Genomic DNA, 26324 nt, shown 5'->3' on the forward strand with positions numbered 1-26324 from the left:
TTGAGTCTATCAGAGGAACAGCACATGTCAGACGTTTCGGAGAGAAGGTCAGAGAAGCCAGACTGAGATGGTTCGGTCATGTACAGAGGAGGGATAGAGAATATATTGGTAGACAGATGCTGGAATTGGAGCTGCCAGGCAAGAGGTCTCGAGGAAGACCAAAGAGAAGATTTATGGACATACTGAGAGAGGATATGAAGGTAGCTGGTGTGAGAGAGGAGGATACGGAGAATAGGGTTAGACGGAGAAAGTTGATCCGCTGTGGTGACCCCTGAAGGCAAAAGCCGAAAGAAGAAGAAGAGGAAGATTGAAATCCATCCATCAATCCATCCATTGTCTACCACTTATCCGACTAAGGGTCGCGGAGAATGCTTGAGCCCATCCCTGCTACCATCGGGCAAGAGGCGGGGTACACCTTGGACTGGTCGCCAGTTAATTGCGTCACATATGAGTCACATAAACAGACATACAACCATTTACTCACTCATTCGCACATCTGGGTATTTTTTCCTTTTTTTCTTTTCATTTGTTTTGTAAACCACTGCAATAAAAAAAAAATAGCAATGATATTTATAATGTCACTGACTTTATCTCGAAAAAAAATCTAACATGTGCCGTCCCTCTGATGGCCTCACTCCTGACCCCACTGTTGCTCCGAAAGAGAACCTCAACATTGTCTTCTCTGATAGCTCCAACTCTGCCTCCTATCTCTTCCTCAGTGCCACTTTCTCTATCCCTTGAAATATTGCTGGCCTCACCACAATCTTGTACACTATTTCTCTCATTCTTCCTGATATCTTTTCTTACACTTGGTGATTTTCTCCACCCATTCCAACCTGCATTTCCTCATCTCTTTTGCACTCTCTCCATTGCACTGGACTGTTGACCCTGTGTACTTAAAATCCTCCAACTTCTTTGTCTCCACTCCTTTTAACCTCATCATTCCACTTCCCTCCTTCTCTTATTCACACGAGTGTATTCTATCTTTCTGTGATTACCCTTTATGCCTCCTTGTTCTTAAAAATCTGCACCAGTACATTACTTCTCCATTCCTCTAGCATCCTCTCATTCTGTGAGAGCTCGCTGATCATCTTTAGTCAAAAACTCTACAGCCGCCTCTCTAAGACATCTCCACAGATACTGTACATCAGCAGGACCAACCGCCTTTCCACTGTTCATCCTCTTTAATGCCCTACTCACTTAACTTTTACTTATCTCTGCTACTCAGTGGTCTATAATGGCCACTTTTTCTACTCTTCGTTATCTCTCATTTTCCTCATTCATTAACTCTTCAAAGTACTCTTTCCAGCTTCCCATCGTACTTCTAAAACCTCTTAATACACTTCCCTCTCCATCCTTCATAATTTGCTGCACACCTTACCCATCCCTCTCTCTGTTTTACCAACCTGTATAAATCAGTCTCTCCATCCTTAATGCTCAACTTAGACTAGAATAAAAGTCAGTGTATATCCTTTATTTCGCCTCTGTCACCTTTACCTTCACCTTACACAGCATCTCCCCGTTCATCTGTACACATACTCTTCAGTCCCCTCAGTGTTACTTAAATAACATAGCTGATTAAAAGTAAACAATAATCTCCTTAAGGGTATATACAGTTTACCCGGTAGGTGGCAGTAATAAAACGTCCATGACGCAACTACCGATAGAAGAAGTGCACTCTGCTGCCTAGCAACAAATATTAGCGAGCTAGTCACCATAGCTGGCTACTCTCATAAGCTACGTTGTTAGCTGAAATGTAGGGTCGCGCATAGAGAGGCGGAATATCACCTAGCGTAAATCAAAGCAACGTTTACGTCAGAGCAGTGCTCATTGTAACTGTATGCTTATTAGTTTGATACCAATATTTGGTGAGGCAGTTTTATTTTTTTGCTGGGAAAGGAAGCTAGCTGTAGCTGGGGCATCTTCAGGCTAGTTACTGACGCTATCCACTCTCGTCACGGTTAGAAACAGTCTGTCTAGAGAAACTGGATATGTGACCGAAGGTTTGCCTACTCGATCGTTCGTCCAATGTTGGCAAACAGCGGATGACTTTCATCTTCATTGTGAACGTAAGAATGTTGTGGCTTTTCTTGTTTTCGCCTCCGTCTTCACTACTGTAGCGGATCTCCAAAAAGCTGCTTGGTACTACACCACAGAGCCCCTTAAAGAGTTCAGAAGTAGCAGAGAGTAAATTGACTGAAATGATTGTTTCAGTCAAATGATATAATATCATTATTACTTTTATCTAGAAAACTGACCACACAGCTGTGGAAAAAAGCTGTTCTCGCAATGTAATGTCATGAATCAATTCATATGAAATCATTGATGTGTCTGGATTTGGAGCTTAGCCTGGTTGCAAGGGGGCTCCCTCACGAGAAAATCGTTGGCAATCTCTTTTTCCCCCAATTTATATTATCGCTTCTTAGTCATACTTGTAGTGCACATATAGAATTAATCATTAATGTCAAATATGCATGTTAGGAGGTTGGTAACGCATACATACTCCAGAAATTATTATCTGCAGTCTGATATTTGGCAAATAAATCCAAATTGAAAATTAAGGGATCTTGAAAGTTCCCACCACTCGACTTTTAAAATTTAACATTTGTAGAAATTGATTAGCAATTTCTTTTCGAACGTTTTTTGCCTGTCATAACAACTGTGTCATGCTCTTCTATTTTTCGGGAATCCTTGTCAAATAAAACTCAAATTCTTGCTGTCTTTTGGGAACCACCGATATGTTGTCAGTGTTCACTGGGAACAGCTTTCACGCCATGTGTTGTTTAGCATCGCACTCAGTAGGCCCACGCATTAAGGTGTGGAAGACAGAGTTGCTAAGTGGTGTCTACGGCATTGTGTGTTAATGGAGGAATAAACACAGGACAAATCCTGTTCAAACAAGTTTGCAGTAAAATTTACAACTTAGCAACTTCAACAAAGTAGTGCAGTTAACCCGATTGTAGCAGAAAGGCATTCACCTCCTCTTCAATTTACATTCTTGCCATAACTGAATCTTAATCTCAATCTTCGCTTCATCTTTAAGGCTATATCAGATAAAACTATCTCAATCTTAGCTTTCTCATTCTTGTGGATAAATGTATTATGTACATTATACGTAATACAGTATGTAACCCACAAGTTTTGTATTGTCTTTAAGACTGACTTTGGATTGGTTTACTGGTTAAATTCTTACTTAGAGCAAGAGGTGGGTCATACTTCTCATGATAAAGATAAATATTATGAGACAGACAAGAGCAATGCTACATCTTGTCAGCTTTGTGCTGTTAACCATTGTATTAAAGAGCAGATTGCTGTGGGTTGAAATTATGAGTGTTCCAGATGTTGGCAGTTAAAGTAATTTTGCAAATGATATTTTAACAAACATTATCAAAATTCTGTTCAATTCATATCAGTTTTCTCACTAGCACCTGATACTAATATTTATGATATCTTGGGCTACTGTTATTTAGCTAATTTCTCATTGTCCTCACTTGACCCATCATACCACTAGAAGATCTGAGGTTAATGTTTGAATTTGAGGTTTCCTTTTTTTAAATTTTGTGACAAACAACTTTCCTTACATATCAGGACATTTATTTTATGTCTTTGTTTCACAGTAAAAGCCCCTCACAAAATTGAAACTGAAACAACCATACATATCGTGCCACCATGCTGGAGGAAGACATGGAAGTAGCCATCAAGGTGGTTGTAGTTGGCAATGGCGCAGTCGGCAAGTCCAGTATGATCCAACGCTATTGCAAAGGCATCTTCACTAAGGACTACAAGAAGACCATTGGAGTGGACTTTTTAGAAAGACAGATACTGTAAGCATTTTGTATCCAAAGTGTTAGCAAAAAATTGTTTATTTTTTTTTGTTGTTGTTTTTTTTGAAAATTAACATTTTTGTTTGGCAAAAATTCTATAAATGGTATTTAATCAGCTCAAGAGACACAGGATCAGACTTCCCCATGTCTGGCATTGTTATAATGTCTCTTGAACCAATCTGACATTTTTTTTCATTGAACATTCATTGTTACAGAGTAAATGATGAAGAGGTTCGACTCATGTTGTGGGATACTGCTGGGCAGGAAGAGTTTGATGCAATTACAAAGGCATACTATCGTGGTAAGACCTCACAAAATACATAAAATTTGCCACAATATTTAGATAAAACACTAACTTATCTTTTTTCAACATCCAGGCATTCATTGGACTTCATAGTTAATCTGTTGAGTTTCAATTTTAAAACAAACCCAGTGTTGTTTATCTTTATGGAGATCACATTTTTTGGTGTTGGTTTATGATGCAGGTGCTCAAGCCTGTGTGCTGGTCTTCTCCACCACAGACCGGGAGTCATTTTTGGGTATTGAGTGCTGGAAGGAAAAGATTGAAGCAGAGGTTGGGGATATTCCCACAGTTCTCGTGCAGAATAAAATTGATCTCCTTGATGAAACTGTTATTAAAAAGTAAGTATCTTTTTCAGTTTCAAGTTGAAGCTGGAAAGCAAAACACTAGTTAGCAAAGAAAAAGTGTACATAGCATAACATAACATAGCATAAAAAAGTGTAAATAAACATGTTCTCGTCTTTGCATTGCAGTGAGGAAGCCGAGGGTCTGGCAAAAAGGTTAAAGCTAAGATTTTACAGAGCTTCAGTAAAAGAGGACCTTAATGTCAATGAAGGTGAGTTATTACAAACACGGCCCAATAGCATTATTACAGTATAATGAGCATGTCTGTGGCACATTAATGGCTTTCATTAAATTGAAGTGGAGCTGCCACACTGAATGTGGGAGTCATACTTAGATCACTTTTTAAAAGGTGAATTTATTATTTTTCCATTTTACACAGGAACTGGATTTTTCAAGTGTGAGATATTACAGAATTACGCAGAGCTTCCCGACATTATCACAAATTTTGGATGAATGAATACATTTTTTTACGATACTTTGAGACAATGACAGAAAGCTGTACAGTGTCTCCTTTTTTATTCCTTATTGTAATAGATTTGATAATGTGTATGTTTGATTGCATAGTTACATCAAAAATACAAAGACAGAGTAGCTCTTAATGCAATATATGATTTTGGCATTGTAAACAAAACACTGAATTGTTCCTACAATATATTGTCTTGTGCCCTCAAAGTGCCCATCTGTCGAAGTCTCCATTATAGCAACTCATTTTTGCCATTTCTCTTTTTGGTCAGTTTTTAAATACTTAGCTGAGAAGTATCTTCAGCATCTCAAACAGCAAACTGCAAAGGAGACAGAGGCGGTACACTCAACAAGCAATAAAATAGGTAAGGGATGTGTCTGCTGGTGATACTGTAAAGTTTTCAGTTTCAGATTCAAATTATTTACCTTTTCCCCCTTGAAGGTGTTTTTAATACCACAAGCAGTAATGCCTGCAACCAGAATTCCAGCAACGGCAGAGAGGTCATCACACTGCGACCTAACAAACAAAGGACAAAGAAGAGTAAAAATCCATTTGGAGGTTGCAGCCTGCTCTAGAAAACAGTATTAAATTGTTTGCAACTCACAATCTTTCTTAAAAAGGAGCAGTGTGTAATATTTTGTGACATCTTGAGGCCAAATTGAAATTGACAATTATTCACATTCATACAAGAAAATTGCTGTATTATGCTACAACTTGCACCAGCAACCACAGATTCAGTTAAAAAAAAAAAACAATCCATTGATATCTAGAGGAAATTGCTTTGTTAGCGTATAGTTGCAAGTTCAAAAAGAAAATTTAAAAAGTAGGGGCTTGTCTCCAAGCAGTAAATGCATTTCTTTCTATCATTTTCCTCTCTTCATAAATCAAGCCTGAAATAAACCAGTAGAGTTACTAAATATAACAGAAAACTGAAGTGCCTGAGTCCACACTATTGTCCAGAGGCTCACAGAAGGCTGAGTTTCTGAATGTCTACTTCTTCCAACTTGGATTTTTTATTAGTAATGTTGATCGCTCTTTTTACAACATATTAATTTATGATTTGTGATATCTGTCCACATGACAACAATACACATTATTTGAGTCTTATTCTGCCAACCATCAATGTGATTTTGTTGGTAGTACTTTATAAACTAGGTTACCGGAATAAGTAAAGGATCATTGGTATGCAGTAGATGCAATAAAACCCCCTAACCTTGAATTCAGAATCCTGGCTGCTTTGGCCACATCATGAATAGTCAAGTCAAATTTATTCATGGGGTAGAACTCAGGAAACAATTTTCCTCCAGGGGTTTTATGATCCATATGAGGTTAGACATCTTCTGGTCAGATGCTCCCCGTGCACATGAATGTGGCAAATATACAGAATGGATGGCAAGATTATAAGAGCTTTTTTTTGGCTTGCTAACTTGATTGTTTTTCCCCAGATATTCTATATGTAAATTCAGTAGATCTAATTTTACCGATGCTAAGGGTCACTGTGTTATATTTTGAACTGAAGTGAACAACTAATTTTTCTTATTGTGGAAGTCATATCACACTTCTTTTTTCACTTCGATATTATACAAATGTAAGACTTTTTTCAAATTAATTTAGCTAATGTACCAGATATATCATAATTTCAAGCAGATGCAGATATTTGATTTAACAGTCAATATATGCTGATACCACTCACAGTCCAATGTTGCATCTTACATCCCTAGAATTAAAAATTCACAATAGATTATCTGCATGAAAGCGGTTAAATTGTTGTTGACAACTGTTATTGTCTAAAAAGTGATTCACAGTTATATTGTTTTTTGGATGAAAATGACAAAAATTCAGGTGCTTATCAAAGAGGACTAAAATTCCTCTTCAGTCCACGGTTTTAACTATCACAGTTTGACATATTTTCCATAAGAGAAAACAAGAAATAAGAAAACCATAGCTTTGGTTGTTTTATACTTTTAGGAGCGGTTCAAAAAAGTAAAGGTGTTGTTTAGGCAGTGTTAAATAAGTGTTAGTATGTCTGTTCATTCAACATGTTTCTCTTAAACTTGCATCTTACTCTTGTAATTTTTTTATCATCTTACAAACATAAATTTACTGGTGTATGTTCAAATGACTGATTGGGACAGAGGCTGACATGCAAATTTTTTGTCAGGTGATTATGCACCAACAAAATATATACAGGAACTGCATTTAATTTGCGGCACGAGACCTCTCTAAATTCTACACACTGCTCCAACATAACTAACTGCACATTCCTTTTTTTATTTTTTTCCTCTTATCTTTTCTTTCCATGGAGGTCGTCACAATTAGATACCAAGGCTCATAACAACTGGGCTACTCGACTGACCATCTGAAATTTTATCTGTATCATAATTCATTTTCCACTATAATGGGTCAGCTTCTCCTATGTCCACCATGAATCTACATCAATACTCTACACACAACACTTGTCATGTGTCTTCTAATGGTTATGCTAAGTAATGGCCACATCACAAGGTACTGGCTGCCATGTTACAAGTCAAAGACCTCCCGCACAGATTTGACCAGTGATGTGTGCAGATGAACTTGATCTGTGGTGGCAGAATTCTTTTCAGTAATATACAGTGTACTGTAATGTCAACAAAATATCCAAAACAGGGGTTACACACCCATTTGTATACATATTTTTTACAGTCATCCATTCTTCTTATATTTTACATTTCAGCTGTGCACTATGTATGTTTGTATTGTAGAGAGTACACAGATTAGTTTTGTACCATGTTTTCCAATCCTTCAACAGAATATGGTTCAGACTATTGTGCTTGTCATGGACATGACGCCGATAATTCATACACAAGTATTTTTGTACCAGTCACGAAAGGGTTGACATATATTTTGACTGAAGTTGTAAAAGCTTCATGGTGATGTGCCATATTACTTATGTCTTAGCTGAAGTAAATTATTAACACTGCAGAGATAAGAATGTAAGAAGATAATCAAAGAATGTGCTGTGTTTAACCAAATATAACAATTAGCACAAAATATCCATTCAAGTCTGATTTATACTTCACTCAGATATGATTTAACCCATGTGCACTGAGGTGCACAAAAGTTTACAGTATAAGTCTTACGACTTTTTTTTTTCATATTAAATAAGCAACAAAAGGATTTTGTTTAGGATTGTAAAAAAAATTCACGTTTACTTTTCTCTCTTACTTGAGACAACTTCTAGCAGAGCAGATAAAATCATTTTTGAAGTGAAATTGTGCAAATGGTGAAATAAGCACCAATTTTGGTACAGAGATTCTCAGTGAGACTGTGCTGCCAAACCGCCTGATTTGTCAATTGAAAACACAATTGAAGTGGCTTTTTTTATTTAAAACCTGGCCACTTAAAGTATTATTATCATTAGAAGGAATTGTATTGTTGAATCAATTATTGAACATGTCTGATGGGTGTTTCAATTTTACTACCAAGAATGTAGTGTTTTCACAAAGTGCATGTATTCTGTAGATTTGCTAAACAATATTTAAATAATTTGTCTTAGAAATTAGGTCCCTGTTATTGTGGATTTAATTTCAGTTCTAAAAACTTATATCCGTTTTTTTTCCCTTACTGGTCATGAAAACTTTTCATTTGTAATGATTTGGATTCTTTTAATCTGTGTCTGGTATTCAAATAGTCCAGACCGCTTGAGAACATTCATTTTGAGACAATTCTAAGGAAGTCAGTAGTCTCGGTAGTACATGTTGAAAAATTCACATTACATTGGACACTCTGGTGATCAGTAAGTCATATTTATGAAAATCATCCCAGGCCACAAAGTTGGTGCTTATTGAACTATGATTTTTCTTGTACCTTTGTACCTTTTTTTCAAGTAACTCCTACTTTATTTTGAGCACGTGTTTGCGGATTTATTATATATACATCCTAACAGACAAAACCCAGTTCATGGTCTTGGGTTCTACCTTATAATTTGGTTCTGTTATTATAATGTTGCGTTTTGTAACTAATATCCTGCTCATTTTTGCTACAGTTAGATTCTGAACAGACGAAGCAGTATCTGATACCAACTGCTGAGCAGAACTGGAAATGCTCAGTCTTTCAATGCGAGCTGCTATGAGCCAATCATCAGGATTGGGTATTTGCATTTGAAATGCTTGTGTGTGTCTGATTATGCAACAAAATTTAATATCTATGGTGTTTTTCAAAAAGGAAGAAAACAAGATCTCACCTGTATGAATGACACCAGTCCATCAAGTACAGTTTAAAATGTGGTCATATTGAAATCTTATATTAACTCTGTGAAATTAATTATTAATCTTGCATATTGATACTATTTTCCATAGAATCTATGATACATGTGCATGCATGTTTTTGTGTCTTACAACATCTTGTAACTGATTCTCAAATATGTAGCTTTTCCCAAGTTTAAATGAAATGAATAAGATTTAACTGTACTGACCATTGTCACATAAGTCTGTAAAAGAAATTGTAAAAGGTACACCAAACCTGTTCCACAATGTATCAAGATGTCACTTTTCAACCTTGTTTTATGTTGTCAGTTCTGTTTTGGGAAGAAAAAAAATGTGTTTAAATGTTTTGCATGGAAGCCTTTTTTTAACAATGGCTGCAGTGCCACAATGCCTTAATCATGTTCATATTACTGGTATACATTACCATTTTATTCCCTCTTGCTGTTTATTTAAATATTGCTTGCATAGTAAGCACAGTTTCCCTTGTGACATCATTTTTAACTTTTGCTTTTTGAATGAATGGATTTAGTGCACTTTATCAGTAAAATGGCATATAGTCAGAGACGACCATAAGTTGTAACTAATCACTTGTATGTGCTGTCACTCAGGTGTATGTTTTTGTCTTACTGTCTTTCTATTTTTCACAAATCTGCAAACTTACACATATTAAAAAAAGTGAATGTTTTCAGTCGTTGGCAAAAACAGAAAACAGTAGTCTTTGGTGGCCTTCTGTTTTGGCTTCTAAAAATATATTAAAGTGTATGTGCTACACAGCTGTGCACATAATTACATGGACAAAATTGGGAGAATCTGTACATAGAAAACAAGAAGAAGTCATTGTCCTTATTCTTGAAACTTCAAATGCCAGTTCCATTTTGAATATCAGTCATGCACTGCTATTTTGAATATTTTACCAATAGGATCCATAATGTTTTTTGTTGTATAACTTTAACATTCAGGCAGAGCACAGTAATGTCCCCTCAATTTAATGATATGAAACAGATTATCATCTGTTGCATTCTGTTCCACAGTGATGGCACTGAAAAGTGCTACTCAAAACATTTCACACCAGTAAACACAGAAGGTCACCCATACATTTAAATACCCTTGTTTTGTCTTTTATCTTTTTTATGTCAGAGTCATCATAACATTTTACCTCTACAGTACCAGCAGTTTGTCCTGGAACCAATCCCTCCAAGCACTGCTGTCAGTGAGGTATGAAAACATTTATTATTTTCTCTTAGTCTGCTCAGAGCTAAAAGACACTTCATTATTTTTAAACCATTGAGTGCCTGCAGAGCATCCTTGGAAAAAATTAACAATGTCAATACATTTTCCCCCTTAGAACAGCAAGAAAATTGTAATTTAAGAATGACATATTAGTTTAATGTCAGAGGTCCTCTGAGGACTGAGACTCGGAGAATTGGAGGTCTGTTATAGGACCAAAATCTTGGCAACATCCAGATGCTTCTGACTGGCATCTAGCAATGAAAGAAACTATGTTTCAGACTGGTTTCGGCTTTTGCTGCAAACTAGGCAAGGGTTGTCTTCATTTTAACAAACTTGATGTTAATGTATTGGTTATGTTTGTACGAATGTATGTATGTATGTATGTATGTATATGTATAATGAATAAAGGTAGTTGATGATTCACTGTTATGAAGTTGATGGGACCAAGTCATTGTTTTGCTATTTCCAAATTTGTCCGCTTCTCACCACTCAAGTCTTCAGAGGCAAGTTTCTTGTCTGAAGTGTTTTGTTGCCACAGTAATATGATGACCAATTACACTTATAACAGGGGTCTGTATTATGACTCAAGATTTGTGGTATCCAGAACATCTAGTTTTCCATGTTGTAGTGCTCAGGTCCGAGTGAAGTCATTGATGTTAAAGTTGAGTCTGATGTCATCAATGACTCATCCAGGTCCTGTGACTACAAGCCATACCTCTGAATTCTGGTAAGTCTGATCAAAACTGCCTTGAAAAAGAAAATCTATGTAATCTCAAAAACAAACAGTATACACAAACATGCATTTAGAACCATCCAAGCACTTGTCGGATTTTATTTTTTATTATTTAATGACTGAAAAAAGATTTGTCAACATTACTTGTGTGAATGAATTGCACGTTTTGCCTCTTCAAGGTACTCAGCTTTGTTCAATAAGGCACTGGGCTGGCAGCCCAATACTACATCCTCAAACTGGAGCAATACAGTGACATATACGTGTTGATTGCCATCATATGAAAATGTAAATTTACACTTTCTGCATCACACCAGAACATGTAAACAAACATTATATGCTTCGTGCACTCATGAATATCAAAAAGTTAAGTATTTATTTTAAGGCAAATGAGTGGCGCTAACCTATGAGTTTTTTGTGTTAGTGTTGTTTCTTGCAATACAGATATCATGCTGTATGTAGAACCAGTTAAATGATTGTATAATTGTTTCAGTGGCTTTAAACACACATATGATGTTTTTGTGATAAATCTTACTAACTGGAGTCTGCCTTTGGGATAACTACTTTTTGGTGATCCATGATTTTGATATTCTTTTCAGCATTTTCCAAATTCCTCAACAATGTCTCTAGCCTCTGCTTGATCTTCTTCTGGTCCTCCAGGGCGCAGCTGATAACTATAACCTGAAACTTCTGGTTGATGGGTACAGGCGGTGCCTCTGTCACACAGGCCGAGTGCAGCGCCAACAACTGTTGCCTTGCGTCATCCATGTCAACCATTAACTTTTTAACTACTTCATCAATAATGGACGTGGCCTTTTGCAGCGCCTCTTCTTGTTGAGGGTTTCTAGTTGTGCCGACAGAGATCTCAACAGAAAGAGTCCGACCCATTAGACGGTTTGCAGTCAGGCTCAACTCTTCTCTCTCCCCTACAAAAAAACACAACAATATATGACTCAATACAGCATCTTGCTATACAACTAGTCAACAGTTAATATCTAGTTTATGGGTTTAAGTGTGGATTAATTTCTCCTTAAAGCAATTTTTCACTTTTATTTTTTGGTTTTCTGAGGCAGCAAGGTGCTACAGTGGGTAGTGCTTCCATCTCACAGCAATAAGGTCCCTGGTTTGATTCCGACAGGGGACCTTTCTGTTCGGCGTTTGCACGTTCTCCACGAGTCTGAATCGGTTTTACAGTTACCTCCCACAGTCCAAAAGCCTGCAATAGGTTCAATTGGGGACCCTGACTTGCCCAGGCATGTGACTGAGCGATTGAACGGTCTCCATATGTTGCCCTGTGATCGACTGTGGCGGGTCTAGGGTGTACCCTGCCTCTTACCCAATGACAGCTGGGATAGGCTCCGGCCCACCCGAGACCCTGAGTGCAGGATAAGCGGTATAGATAATGAGTGGAATGTATAGTTTTCTTCGTTGTGCTCTAGTGTCTCCATTTTAAGAGGCATTCCACAGGTTGAAGTGAACTGTGAGGGTTACCATCTGTATACATGGTGGAATGTTGAGGTAAAATATAGCTGTAATGCAATATAATTACCATCGATAAAACAGAACACTTTAGACCATGGACTCATTCATGATCCTATCTTTACTCGTCACTTCCAAAGAGAACCTAAACATCTTTGTCTCTGCGATCTCCAGCTCTACCTGTTATCATTTCGTCATTGTCACTGTTTCTAGATCATACAGCATCGCTGGTGTCACCACAGTCTTGTACACCTTTCCTTTCATTCTAGCTGATAGTCGTCTGTAGCGTAGCACCCCTGACACTTTTCTCCACCCATTCCAGCCTGCTTGAACCCATTTCTTTGCCTCTCTTCCACTCACTAAAGATCACTATGTCATCTACAAGTATCTTTGTCCATGGAGATTCCTGTCTAACATCATCTATCAGCCTTTCTATCATCATCTTAAACAAAATGGGGCTCAGAACTGATCCCCGATGAAGCCCCACCTTCACTTTGAAATTCTCTGTTACACCTACAGCACACTTCACCACTGTATCACAGCTCGCATATAAGTCCTGCACCAGTCGAACATACTGTACTTAGGGTTAGGTTAGGCCTTCTCTGTACTTCTCTAATAGCATTCTCAAAGCTAAAACTGCATCATTCTCTAAGATCCTGTTGAATTACCTCGCCAGAAACTTTTCTGGCGAGGTCACTCTTCATCCTCTTCAATGTCTTCCTCATTTCCCTTTCACTAATGTTTGCATTTTTGTTGTCTACGATAGTCTACCCAGACATGCTGTACATCCTTTCCATCTCTATCTCTGTTTTGCCAACCTGTATAAATCATTCTCTTCCTCCTTACTGTCCAACCGAGCAGGCAAGTCATCGTACGCCCTTTGTTTTGCCTTTGCTACCTCTATCTTTACGCTGTATCCCCCTGCACTCCTGTGTTCACTTCAATCCTATCAGAGTCCCACTTCTTCTTTGCTAATCACTTTCTCTATATATACTCTTGTACTTCCTCATTCCACCACCAAGTCTCCCTATCTACTTTCCTTCCAGTCAACACACCAAGTACTCTCCTACCTGTCTCCCCGATCACTTTAGCTGTAGTTGTTACACTATGTTCCTATCTTTCTGAAAAAAAGTATTCACTACAGCCATTTTCATCCGTTTTGCAAAGTCTACCTCCATCTGTCCTTCTGCATTCCTATTCTGGATACCAAACGTGCCCATCACTTCTTCATCCCCTCTATTGTCTGCACTAGCATGTCCACTTAAGTCATCAATTGCCAATCTCTCATCTCTGGGGATATTCTGCATCGCTTCATCTAACTCACTCCAGAACTTCTTCTCCTCTAACTCACATACCTGTGGGGCATAACCACTGACAACATCGAGCATCACACCTTCAATTTCCAATTTCAGACTCAAAAGTCATTCTATATGACATTCTTTTCACCTCCAGAACATTCCTTGCAAACTCCTTTAAGATAATTCCTTGTACATTTCCCTTCCTGTCAGTACCGTCATAGCACAACTTAAAGCCTGCCCCGAAGCTTCTATCCACCTTCCTTCTCTGCATCATGTCAACCAACTTTACCTTTTCCTCTCATCATCCCTATATTCGAAGTCCTTACTCTCAGTCCCAGACTCTTGCCTTTCCTCTTCTCTCTCTGCTTCCGAACTCGCCTTCCTCCTCACCTTCTTCTACCCACAACAGCCCAGTTTCCACTGGTATCCTGTAGGTTATGAGCACCAATAGCAGCCATTGCTAACCCGGGCCTCGACCGATCCGCTATGAGATTCTTATGTTTGATTCCCAAATTTGTTTTTCGCACATTTTTTCGCCCTTCCTGGTGCAGCCCTCTGCATTTATCCAGGACTTGGGACAAGCTCAGGGAGACACTGCCCCACACCTCTCCACCCCTCTGCAGTTTATACTATGTCAGGTTTATGTTTATGACCGACCAGTAGATTATTCAATCTGAATGTCCCCTGACAGAGATGTTGTACTGAAGATATTTCTCAATGGCCAAGCGTGTGATTAATGCCGTTGCTCTGTAAACCAGGATTGGAAAAAAATAAACAGGCGATGATCTCCAAATAGAGTGCTTGAAGTCTCACGCCGCAGCGGGCCTAATTTTTGAAAATATTGAAAACAATGCCTTCTTCCTACAGATAAGATAAGATAAGAAGATAAGAACAACTTTATTAATCCCAAAGGAAATTGTTGTGCCAGAGTTACAGAAAATATAACAGTAATAAATAATAAAAAGAAAAAGGCAGAATTAGAAATAAAAATAAACTATAAAGTGTCTCAGTGAAACTATAAAGTGATGCTCATAGTCTGTCAATATCAACCAGCCTGGCACTGATTCACTGCGTTGTACTATATTCAAGTGTAGGTATGTGTTTGTGAGTGGAGTAACATTGGGAACTTGTTTTTAGACTGACAGTAAACCCCACACTGTAGTATGTCTAAGTGTTTCTGAGTCAGCATGTGAATCTTACGAAGACACAACTCTAAAAGTGTGTGATGGCTTCTTGATTGTTGCCATATCCTCACTTTCTTGGGCCGCACACTAATTTCAAACAACGCACTCGATCACTAACACAATGATTAACACTTAACGCAAAAATAAAAGTGCATGTGCGCAAGTGTGCTTTAGGGAGGCTCAGCGACTGGAGGCAGAAGTAGTGAAGTTTCATTATGACCGCGGGGCCTCACCAGCGCTGATGTTGCGCATTTCTTGGCTGTTCTGAAGGGACTGAATCATTTCTAGGATGCTGTCCTTCTCCTGCTCCATGGCCGATGCAGCTTCGCGGAGAGCCTCCACCCTGCCGGACATGGAGAAACCACCGTTACCACCGCATCTATTTCAAATAAATGAACGTGATGCGAGCGGGTAGCGGAAGGGATCGGTTTGAATGTCACCTGCTTGTCATTTTCAATTTTGATAAATGCCGATAAAGCGCTACAAAAACCGACCTCTTTTGAGTAACGCCTCCATTCAGTTTTAAACTAGCGCACACGCAGAGCGTCACGCCCGACATGTCATGCGGTTACTTAACCTCACCTCATCTCCAACTGATCCAAACTTTCCAGAAGTTGTCCGGCGCGATCCGCCATGGACAAAGTCCTGCTGAACTTGCTGGAAACGTCGTGCATCCTCGCTTGTATTTTAGCTTGAGCCATGATGGTTCGAACTGTTTTTTTGCCCCGGGGGAAACGAGAGTAACGGTGCGCTGCCGACACCCGAGCTGGCCGGCTGACCGTTGTAGGACTGCCCTGAGGATTTCCTAACTTGGGCTGGAACTTCCTTAGGACGCCCCCTTCGCGAGGAGTCTCGAACAATCGGCCCTGAAAATGTTCACTGGCTCTATGATATAGACTCAATTCCAAAATAGCACTGTTTACAAGTATCCCGCTATTAATAAGTACTGTCCAATCAAAACAATCTTTTTTTTTCTGCTACAAGCGTTGCCCTTTTCCTGAATTGAAGTTGACAGATGTGAAGTCAGAGGTACCTTGGGCTTAGAAAAATTGAGGTTAATTCGTGATAAAGCCATTTTAATGGCTTTTTAGGGCCAAATTACTAGTTTGCACCATCAGGATTTTCTATTAATATATTCCAATCTATCAGGAACGTCAGACTATTTGCTGTGTGTTCTGTGAGTGATCAATTTTCTCAGGAGAATCTTTTGTTTTGGTGAAGGTTTGGAGGTTGGATGGTTAGATTCTAGCTAAAACCCAAACTTTGGTTTTCAAGACGTACTCAGACTTTAGTCCACTAATAATGGCGAAAGCAACTTCAGTTGTCAAACTACAGTGGTATACACACAAGGCAAAGTGTTTATTTTAAAATGGTTACTGTATTCCTTATTCACCCACAACCTTTGTGATCAGCTTGTCGGACATTTCCATAATAACTATGAGCAAAGTTTAAACTACCACAAATTCAGTATAATCAACTCTGATATGTGTAATAGCTGGAACTTCAACTTTGCAACATTGTTATTTCATAGTAATTAGAAGTATGAAGTGAAATGTGTCAGTTGCCCGCTAAAATTTTCAAATGTGGAAATTCAGACGAGATCAGCTGGACAAATTACATGCCCCTCAATAGTTATGAAATGGTTTAATTATTTCAGTGCAGATATATAATTTGGTGAACCAATCACGAAGAACAGCTTACATTGGTGGACCCAAAAAGCCTTTTATTTGAACCCAAATGAAACTTTTCTCATATTACCATTACATAAATTGTTACTGCCCCTAAAGATAGTTCTGACTTTTTGACTTCCTGTCACACACACAGGTCATCTACATGAAAGCAACCCCAAAAGCGATTGCATTTTCCGCTTTAGGAGGGAAATACTTCAAACCACAGGAAAGTACAACAACGGAACATTTTATTTAGAGTATCTACAACAAAAATACATAGAAATCAACTTAGACTCTAGGTATATTTTCTAGTGTCTCAAACATAACAACAACAAAAAAACCCTCAGAATTCAACAAGGCTTCTTTGAAGAGCTTCTTCCACATCTGTAAAAAATAAAAAGCAGCACTTGATTACACCACTCACTTCATACACTAAGATGTTGACATCACGCAAAAAAATAACCTCACTATCAAATTTTGAGATGTGCTTGGAAAATGTAGTAGTCCTTATAACACTTTTCATTAATTGTGTGCTAAAACGATGCAACATTAAGTCTAAGTTATTTCATCATTACAAATTAGTGTGTTTCTAAAACAACTCCCCCAATAACTCAAAATAGTCATTCTTATTTCATCTCAATCACTTTTTGTGTAAATACATTCATACCAGCTGACTCTTGTTCCTCTTCTGCACTTATAGCCAGAGTGCAGTTCATCTCCTCATCAGTGTCATCTGTAATGAAATAATCCTTTTCAATAAATATTTACTGACTACTACAAACATACATCTTTAACAGAAAGACATATTAGACATCAAATAAGTTATGTTGGGCTTACATCTTAAGACTATGAAATGATTTTGAAAAGACTTGTGTAAAACTTTCATCACATACTGGCTCACATCTAAAGAATAGCTTTTAGAGTTTTAAGTCTCAGCCTAGTATAAGACTAAAAACTAAAAATCATACATCTAAAGACTTTGTAAAGATTTCGAAAAGACTTGTGGAAAACTAGCACCGATGCATTAATTTCCCATCATGAAATGTTTTCCAATCATACTGGTACCAGGTTTCCTGTTTATGATTTTGTTGGAGCTCATCTATTGGTTGTTTCGTCTTTTAGGTGATGTAACGCAAAAACCTGTGATAATATCACACAGTAAGCGCCAGATAGTCGTAACGCCAAGACTAGGTTTGAGCTGAGCTACAGCTGTGCTAAGACTATAAGACTGACAGCTTGCTCTTAACAACCAAGAATACAGGAGCACACTGTGACTCATGTAACACTCCCCTATAACCAAGTTTTCCTTCCGACCCCCAGTTTTAAATCTGCGCCTAAAAAATTGCAAGGTGTTAGCCTGACATTTGTCTCAACAAAGTTGCTTAAAATCTACAGGACAAGTCAGATAAAACTTGTGCCTGCAATTTTGGGAAAAATAAATTCATACATACATACATACATATATACACACACACACACACACACCCTGTACTTTGCTCATCTTATTTTGCATGTGCCTACAGACTCAGTATGTCTTATTGCATTGTTGCTTACTTTGATTTTCATCACTGTCTTTCTTGGTCTTCTCCATACCCAGAAACAACATTGATGCTTCATCTTGAATCTCTGCAGAAATAAAGAATTACATTTCAAATGAAAAGTTGGGTAGCATTTCAAACTACAACTAAAATATTGCCATACCATTTGTTTCTGCTTTAATCTCCACAGCATCTATTAATATAGCAGTAGTCGATTCTGATTTTTCAACTTCCTGGAAGGTTCTGGAGCTCACGCAAGGTTCGAGCATACAATGGCGAGAGTGATGGTGTTTATGGAAACTTGGTACATCCATAAAGCGTTCCAGACAAGTCTTGCATTCTACCTCAAACATCTTGTCTATAATCAAGGCTGTGTGTTTTGTGTGGACATGTGTCTTTATTTGTGCATAGGAAGGCACAGACATGTCACAAAGGGAACACACATACTGACATTTTCCCTCAGAAGCCAGATTCCTCATACACTGTGTGAATGTAGCTTTCATTTCTATTTTGCTCTTCTCTGAGCCCATGCATGGGCATGAGCTAGCATGACTGATGGTTTCAGCAACAGGCGGCTGCACAACTTCGACATCATCCATGCTGTAGTAATCCCTGCTGTGAAGGCTTTTGTAATGTTCCAGGAATTCACATTCAGTTTCAAACGGCATGCTGTCACAGAGTCCGCAGAAGTGAGAGCTTTTTATCTGGCCATTGTGCTCATTTGCACAATGTCTACGTACAGTGGACTCCTTAAAGAACTTCTGTGGGCAGTGGCCGCACATGAATCTCTGAAAGCTGTGACTGCTCACATCACTGCAGTGTTTGTGGACAGCAGATTCCGAGTCAAAGATTTCCTCGCACATTCTGCACATCCAATTCTGAGCTTGTTCATGAGAAGCAGTGGCAGGTTGAACTCCGGGCTTGAAAGTTGAATGCAAGCAGCTTTGGCTGCTGGTACATGGCTTGGCATCAGGGGTCGAGACAACATCCTGGGGGACTTCTTGCTCAAAGATATAGTTATGTCCTTTATGTACTTCAGACACATGTGATAGGATATCTTCATACCGAGGCATTTCCACATTGCACTTACGGCAGTAGAAAAGGAGGTTGGAGAGATGTGCACCTCCATGAAAGCGACTCATATGCAGGCGGGCAATCGAAGATTCTCCCATGTGCTTACCACAAACACCACACTGATGGCAGATCTGGTTAACTGCCAAGAGATGCTTAATGGCTGTGCCCTCCTCTGAGAATTTCAGACCACACTCGCAACAGTAGCGAGTGGTAACAGATCCCTGGGAATGGCTTTTTGTGCTTGGGCTTTTTTTTTGTCGTTTCATTGGAAATTGTTTGGATTCACTACCCTTGCGTCTTCTTTGAAAAGATGATTCTATGGTCGAGGACTGCCTTTTCACCTGGGCCTCCTTAGCCTTCTTGGTTTGTTGAATTTCATGAAACCTGCTGTACTGAAGAAGTGCTTGATCCATTCCCTGATTGATTTCCACATCATGCTGAGTTGATACCTGGTGACAAGTCATCTCAAATTCGCTGAAGAATATTTCACAGCAGACAGAGCACTGTCCTTGTACTTGCAACTCTTTCATTACTTGCACCACAGTTTTTTTAGCCTTGGCGACTGCGCTGCCCCTTCTGCAGTGCACACTGAGAAAATATAGGGGAAAAAAAATCAGTTCCACAAAACTAATTAGCATGAATGTTGCCTCAATTTGTATATAAATATAAAATATTAGATAAAATAATATTACTTAAAGTGAGCTTGAGCTGTCTGATGTGAGGTCAGTACTGCATGACACATATTGCACTGGACATTGAACGGTACATCCTTGCACAGAGCAGTGAGATGATTCTTAGCATGATGTGGGACAGGAATTGGCGCTACCAATCTTCCTTTATGTTCTTCCACAAGAGAAAAGGGATAAAAAAAATGTGAGTTTATCAAAGTATTACATATCATAAGCCTAAACTCATAATTATACACAGCAATTACTCTCTAATATAAACTCCTAAAAGCTATGTAGCCTGCTCCTACTGGGATCAGTGTTTTTAGGTTGGAATTCAGAGGAATGACCTCAAGTTACTATGCATTTGAGCTCATGCTTGAAAAAGCATACACAAACAATTGAGAGCTAACTTCTTATTTATATTAGGGAATGGTTATAATTACTATGATGAAAAAAAGTTTGTTGTACCCTTTTAACAACATACCAGTTCCATGAACATTTACTTTGCATATTTGGGTAAATGATTCTCTGACAGAGATAAATCCAACCTACTAAAATTTGTAATCAACTGAGAGGAAATAATTACCAGTCATTGACAGGGACTCAGTGACGTGGTTTTGGGCAGACATGTGTTGAAGACACTCATCCCGAAGGTTAAATAGGAGGTAGCAGTCAGGGCAAGCAAAACACACAATCTGATGACAGGTCTGATTGATGCTGTGTCCACCAGCATCTGGTGAGGACACCTGATAATCAGAATGAAAAGTATATGTTTCAGTGTCAACGTATTCTTGTTTTTATAATCAAATATTAAAAATAAAAAGAAATAAATGTTTTCTGAAATAGTTATAAAGGTGTAAACCATGTATTCAAGATGTCTTCTCCATTCGTCATGAGTTTGGAAATGTCGATAACAGGCAACACAGGCAAAGCGTTCATCTGAACATCCTTTAAGAGTAATGGTTGGATCGCATGGCGAGTGATCAAATCTAAAACAAGACATGTGTACACTAAACATACCGTTTTGCAGAAATGACTATATAGACACTGGCATGAATGAAGAATTACCTTTTCAAATGGCCGTCAAGGAGAGACACATGATCATATACTCGACCACAGTTAATTACTGGACATTTATATTTGAATGACATATTACTTGAGAAAAAAGGTCCGTGTCTCCCTTGAGAGCCAGAATGAATCCTTCCAGTGTAAGCACCTAAGAAAATATGCAAGTAAGAGAATGACATTTCAAAACCATACCCTATTAGAGATTATTGTAATCATTGTTTGAAACAGTACAAACTAATTAAGAAATAAAAAAAGCACAAAGCAGAAATACCCCTCTATGAACTTAGCAGCTGACATTTTCACAAAGTAACAGAGTAACACTGAAGTGTCTTTTTATATTAGAAACCTACCTGGCATCTTTAGCCACATGTCAACACAGCGCTTTGCTTCCTGGTTAGTACCATGTGTTGAACAAGAAGCAAGCTCCTGCATTCCATGGGCTCTTTGACTGTTTTGCTTTTCCTCAAACACAAAAATAAAAAACAATTAAAATCTCACTTATAACATTTAACAGAGCAGCTATCTTTTTTTACCCATATTGTAAAACAGTGATATAGAGAAATTTATATGGAGACCAAAAGGCAGAAATTCATTTCTTGAAACTGTCTAATAGTTATAACCACAGATGGTTTGCGCTGCCCATGTGCTTGGTATGAGAGACTGAATCTTCCTCCACGTGGTGGCACTGTTGTTCCTATACTGACTTCATTTTAACACACAATTCCTGTTTGATCCTTAAATCAGATCTGCATTATTTCACTGAAAGGTTTTAATTCTATATTGTATCTTTAAATGAAATATCTTCATATTTTGGGTTTCTTTAGGAAACAAAGGACCTGTCCGAACCTCATCTGTATCAATGGACCAGATGTGGACATTGTTGACGAAGAGTACAAGTACCCGGACAACTATGGAGGTAATAAACTGGACTGGGCTAAAAACAAAGATGCGGTATGCAAGAAAGGTCAGGGCTGTCTATTTTTTTCACAAGAGACTCAGGTCTTTCAATGTCTGCAGAACCATGCTGCAGATGTTCCATCACAATTGGTGTCCAGCATCATCTTCGACGCTGTCATGTGCTTGGGTAGTAGGCTGAAGGCAGCTGAAGCTAACAGACTACTCAATAACCTCATCAGGAACGCTGGTTCCGTCTCGGGAGTAGAACTGTGGTCATTGTGGAGGTGCCTAAGAGGACGATGCTGAGGAAGCTAAATATCAGGGACAACACCTCTCATCTCTTGCTTGCAAAACTTGAGTCCGGTCAGAGTACTTCAGCTGTAGACTTAGACCACCGGGGAGCACCAAAGAACACCACAGGTGGTCTTTTTATCCTGTGGCTATCAAACTATTTAATCCCTACCCTTTCTACAGGAAGGAAACCTGAGATAACAGGGATATCAATATCATGCTCAGTAGTGATTGCACTGTAACTTCGGAGCCTTCCGGCAAAAGAATTGCCATTCGGGAAATATAAAGCTCTCTTCTATTCTCCATCGTCTGTTTTAGATTTTTCCTGCAAAGGACACAAATGAGCTATGACAGGGAGTACCTGTTATTGTTTCCATCTTGTGAGTCAGTGTAGCTATGACTAAATATCATCATAACACAGCAGGAACACATGTACTTTATGTCTGTATTTGGACAGATTTTTTCCAGCAATAGAGTAACAATCATTGAAACAGAAGTCACATGACCTCACAGTTATGTGGCCTTGATGGGGAAGGGCTGAAGATGGCCAGTAGAAAGGAGAGACAATGGAAACAGCTGACAGTATTAAAACCCAAACAATGGTTTATTTTCAATAACAGAAATTAAACAGGTCTGTAGACTGGAACAGAACCAAGGTTGTAAGATGAACAATGCCTCTAGGATGACCAGTACAGTACTAGAACAATGCCCCAGAAATGACTGGTTGTATACTTAAAAGCTGAATGGTCAACATGTTGGTGACATAGCTGTTGGCAGTCCCATTGCAAGTAGAAAAAGAGAAAATTGAAAATGTACATCCCAGTTAAGGTAAGCTTCCTTACCTTAAATGCTTTACATTTGTCTGCTCTTTCCTGTTTCTCTCGAGCCACCTGTTGTGCGAGTCTGTCCAAGGTCGAGGCAACGTGCGCTTTATGACGGCTGACATCATCTTCAATCTACAAATAGAAATCCACTGCATTAAAATAATCTGGACAAACACTTGCATTGCCAAATATAAGAAAAGCTGCAAACTTCTTCCTGATTAGCTTCTCACCATTCCTGTCCGGGACGAACATCCCTCATCCTCACTATCACTTAACAGATCAACACATTCCACTTGCGGTCTAAGAGGGCCCTCCTGGAAGAAAATACAGCCATCATGATAAGAGTTAAAAATCTAAATACTACATGTTTGGACACAATGCTAAATGGGATAAAATGATGGTTCCTTAATTGGGATACACATGCTGAAATATTATCTGAATTATGGCTTTTTAATATATGTCAACCACTAATTTTATTTAATTTACCAAGAAAGAGCGATACAATGAAAAGTACATTTGCATGTGGAGGGGGCTTAAGTCATAATTTAAACATGATGTACACCTGAGAGAAGGGAAATAAATTAAACATTCAGTAACATTATTAGGTCTCTCAAGTCCAGATATGAGATAGTCAGGATGGATGGATGGATGGATGGATGGATGGATGGATGGAAGACAGGAAGGGTCCAGTAGCTTTGAAAATTAAGCAGTGCCTTTGACAATGATGATTCTGGCTGTTAGTTATTTCATCCTTTAAAAGATAAGTTTACACATTACTTACAGACACAAACTCCACATCGTCCGCCTTGCCCTCATCTGTCTGATTTGGTGAAGACATTTATCTGCCAAAAAAGACTTTTAATGAAATATTATTTAAAACTATTGGCCTAAATATACTCATATATGAAACAGGGCATCCGCCAACATTAACCAGCAGCACAGTTTTAAAATACTCTAGATTAACTCCTCCAAACCCCATTCATCTAATATATAGACATTAGGATACGAGTTATGTTTACAAGTTGGCTTCATGAAATGGACTGCATGCGAATTGCCCATCATATATTATTACAGGTAGAGGGTAGGGTAAACGTTGAAAAACAAGGTCATGATAAAATGCTACCAGCCTTGACTCTGATTTCCAGTTTACAGTGCTGGATCAAGGGAGCTTCAACAACGGAACGGCTACTGCTGTAAGGTTGAAAACTTCAGAAGGCACTCGGCTCTTCTGTGACAATATATAAGTGAATAAGTAAGGGAAAAATCGTAGAGCAGTGAATCCTTTATAGCTTCAAAATAGACACCACATTTCCAAATTCCAAATTTAGATCATTGGTCATGTCTTACTCGCTCATCTACCCAAGCGAGGTTCCCTTGTGCACCCACTGCTGGCTGGAAGCTAACTTGCAACGGTCGGCTCACGCTCGTCAAAACGCCTGTTGATGCAGTTCTGCATTCGACCACAGGGGGCGGTAGCGAGCATCAAATAGCGCTGTTGGAGCTGATAGTTCCTATGAAAGTTGTGCGCCATGGTAGAAAATCCCATCGGCAGTTTTAAAACACGTTGTTAAACATGTCTTTCATCACTGCTTTAACTTGTTAAATATTTTGTAACTTAAAATAAACGGATTTTACTCAGTTGTTTAGAATATTCTGGTGGCATTGGATCGGTTCATGTTATCAATCGCTGTAAAATGAGTAACATATATAGAAACAAAATCTCGTCTATTGACCCTAACTGTTACAGAAGTAGAAGAGTAGGCAGTCTCCACGATGCTTCGAGCAATCGTCAAGCTAATGTTAGCTTGTCGGCATTTGCAATGACAAAACTCTTGTCTTGCTAGTGCACCATTGGCGAGTGTAAATTGCTAATGCACTGAATAATATCTGTTTAAAACAACCTTGGAGAGACGGTGAATTGTTAACTTACCGACAAGCCACTCATCCATCCAGTTTACTCGTCTTGGTGAGGTAGGCTACATCCTCAATCTCCGCCAGAATGCGTCATGTGCCGCTGCAGGATTTGGTTTCAACACGGAATGTGCCGCGCGGGCGGAGTTTATCGTTTTATAAAGGTAATATACAGTAGAACTCCACCCGCCTCCTGCTGCCAGCTGGAAATATACAAAATGCAAAACACCTCTCGACCAAGCGCGTTGTGACTGCATTCAAAAAACTGAAATATTTCTAATCAGATAGGACACATACTTTAACAGATACACGTTGGTCTAATCCATAAGAAAATGAGGAACCATACTGCATATTAGTAGGTTTGCAGAAATTGTGTCATGCCTGCCATAAATACAAGCAGATTTGCTGCTATACGAGTACTAATGTGCAATGTGTAGACATGGATAAACATGAAGAACCAGTATATGCAAGAAAACTAAAATGCATACATTCACCAACTGACAAAACTAAGTCCAGAAAATCCAGGGGCCGATCTAACAGAGGATGTGGCCGATCTAACAGAGGCATCATCCTCCATGACATGTGTAAAAAGGCTTGCCTCTGCCTGACTGAATGTAATCAGATAATGATGATTATATTCGTGCAAGATGACCCTCATCCCATTGCAGAAATACCTCTACACAATATGAATTGATACCATTGTGATGCCCAGTACATAATCACAAACTAGTAACTGGCCTTGTTTATTGCTATTGTATAAACAGCCAAATATTAGCCCAGTGAAATTTGAAAATCATTTTGAAGGTTCTGAAACTGAACAAACTAAATATATAAGATGATGTATTATATAATGGAGATAATCCCCACTCATATTTGGTTACAAAATTGAGGGTTCTGAATCTGTTTTGTTGAGTATAACACAAAGAAGATTATTCCTTCATGCGTTTATGTGTGTTTGTCTCTGTCTGCATGTGTTTATACAAAGTGTGGTTTATGTACATATATATAGGTTTTGGGGAAAAGGATAGGGCTTTTGCATGTTAATATTGAGACTGAAATATTAATGCAAATTCTGTTACAGTGCAAACTTGGCAACTTAAAAAATATTGATTCAAAATATCCTGCCACAACTGGATTTTGGGGCATTCCACTATATTTTGTGCTTCCTTCACACTGTACTGGGCACAGTGAACAAGGCTGATTGTAATATTTTCATCAGATTTGTTCATGTGTTAAGTTACTATTTACTTATATGTTGCAACGATTGTAAGCGAATTATTTATCT

At 38.6% G+C, this 26324-nt stretch overlaps 3 protein-coding genes across 3 annotated transcripts; 1 reads left to right on the forward strand and 2 right to left on the reverse strand.

Annotated features, from left to right (window-relative positions):
- Positions 1-1725: 1725 nt before the first annotated feature.
- rab23 (RAB23, member RAS oncogene family) lies at positions 1726-10822 on the forward strand. Its single transcript, XM_086168348.1, has 7 exons — positions 1726-2069; positions 3618-3824; positions 4040-4125; positions 4310-4466; positions 4599-4681; positions 5205-5297; positions 5375-10822. The coding sequence occupies exons 2-7, from the start codon at positions 3670-3672 to the stop codon at positions 5506-5508; spliced, it is 708 nt and encodes a 235-aa protein (XP_086024474.1). The 5' UTR covers positions 1726-2069; positions 3618-3669; the 3' UTR covers positions 5509-10822.
- Positions 10823-11207: 385 nt separating this feature from the next.
- On the reverse strand, positions 11208-15874 carry bag2 (BCL2 associated athanogene 2). The gene is made up of 3 exons (XM_086161656.1): positions 15681-15874; positions 15332-15441; positions 11208-12063 (listed from the first exon to the last, which is right to left on the reverse strand). The coding sequence occupies exons 1-3, from the start codon at positions 15797-15799 to the stop codon at positions 11672-11674; spliced, it is 621 nt and encodes a 206-aa protein (XP_086017782.1). The 5' UTR covers positions 15800-15874; the 3' UTR covers positions 11208-11671.
- A 1129-nt stretch (positions 15875-17003) lies between these two features.
- On the reverse strand, positions 17004-25169 carry znf451 (zinc finger protein 451). Its single transcript, XM_086168508.1, has 13 exons — positions 25059-25169; positions 23910-23970; positions 23359-23442; positions 23147-23260; positions 21467-21578; positions 21117-21264; positions 20911-21037; positions 20635-20794; positions 20073-20223; positions 18470-19968; positions 18323-18394; positions 17436-17501; positions 17004-17152 (listed from the first exon to the last, which is right to left on the reverse strand). Exons 2-13 carry the CDS (start codon positions 23964-23966, stop codon positions 17112-17114), a joined length of 2631 nt encoding a protein of 876 aa, XP_086024634.1. The 5' UTR covers positions 23967-23970; positions 25059-25169; the 3' UTR covers positions 17004-17111.
- Between the last annotated feature and the right edge of the window lie 1155 nt (positions 25170-26324).

This window comes from Fistularia commersonii, chromosome 2, assembly GCF_037954325.1.
Source record: "Fistularia commersonii isolate RoL2024-O1a breed Wild chromosome 2, RoL_Fcom_v1.0, whole genome shotgun sequence".
NCBI classification, from domain to species: domain Eukaryota; kingdom Metazoa; phylum Chordata; class Actinopteri; order Syngnathiformes; family Fistulariidae; genus Fistularia; species Fistularia commersonii.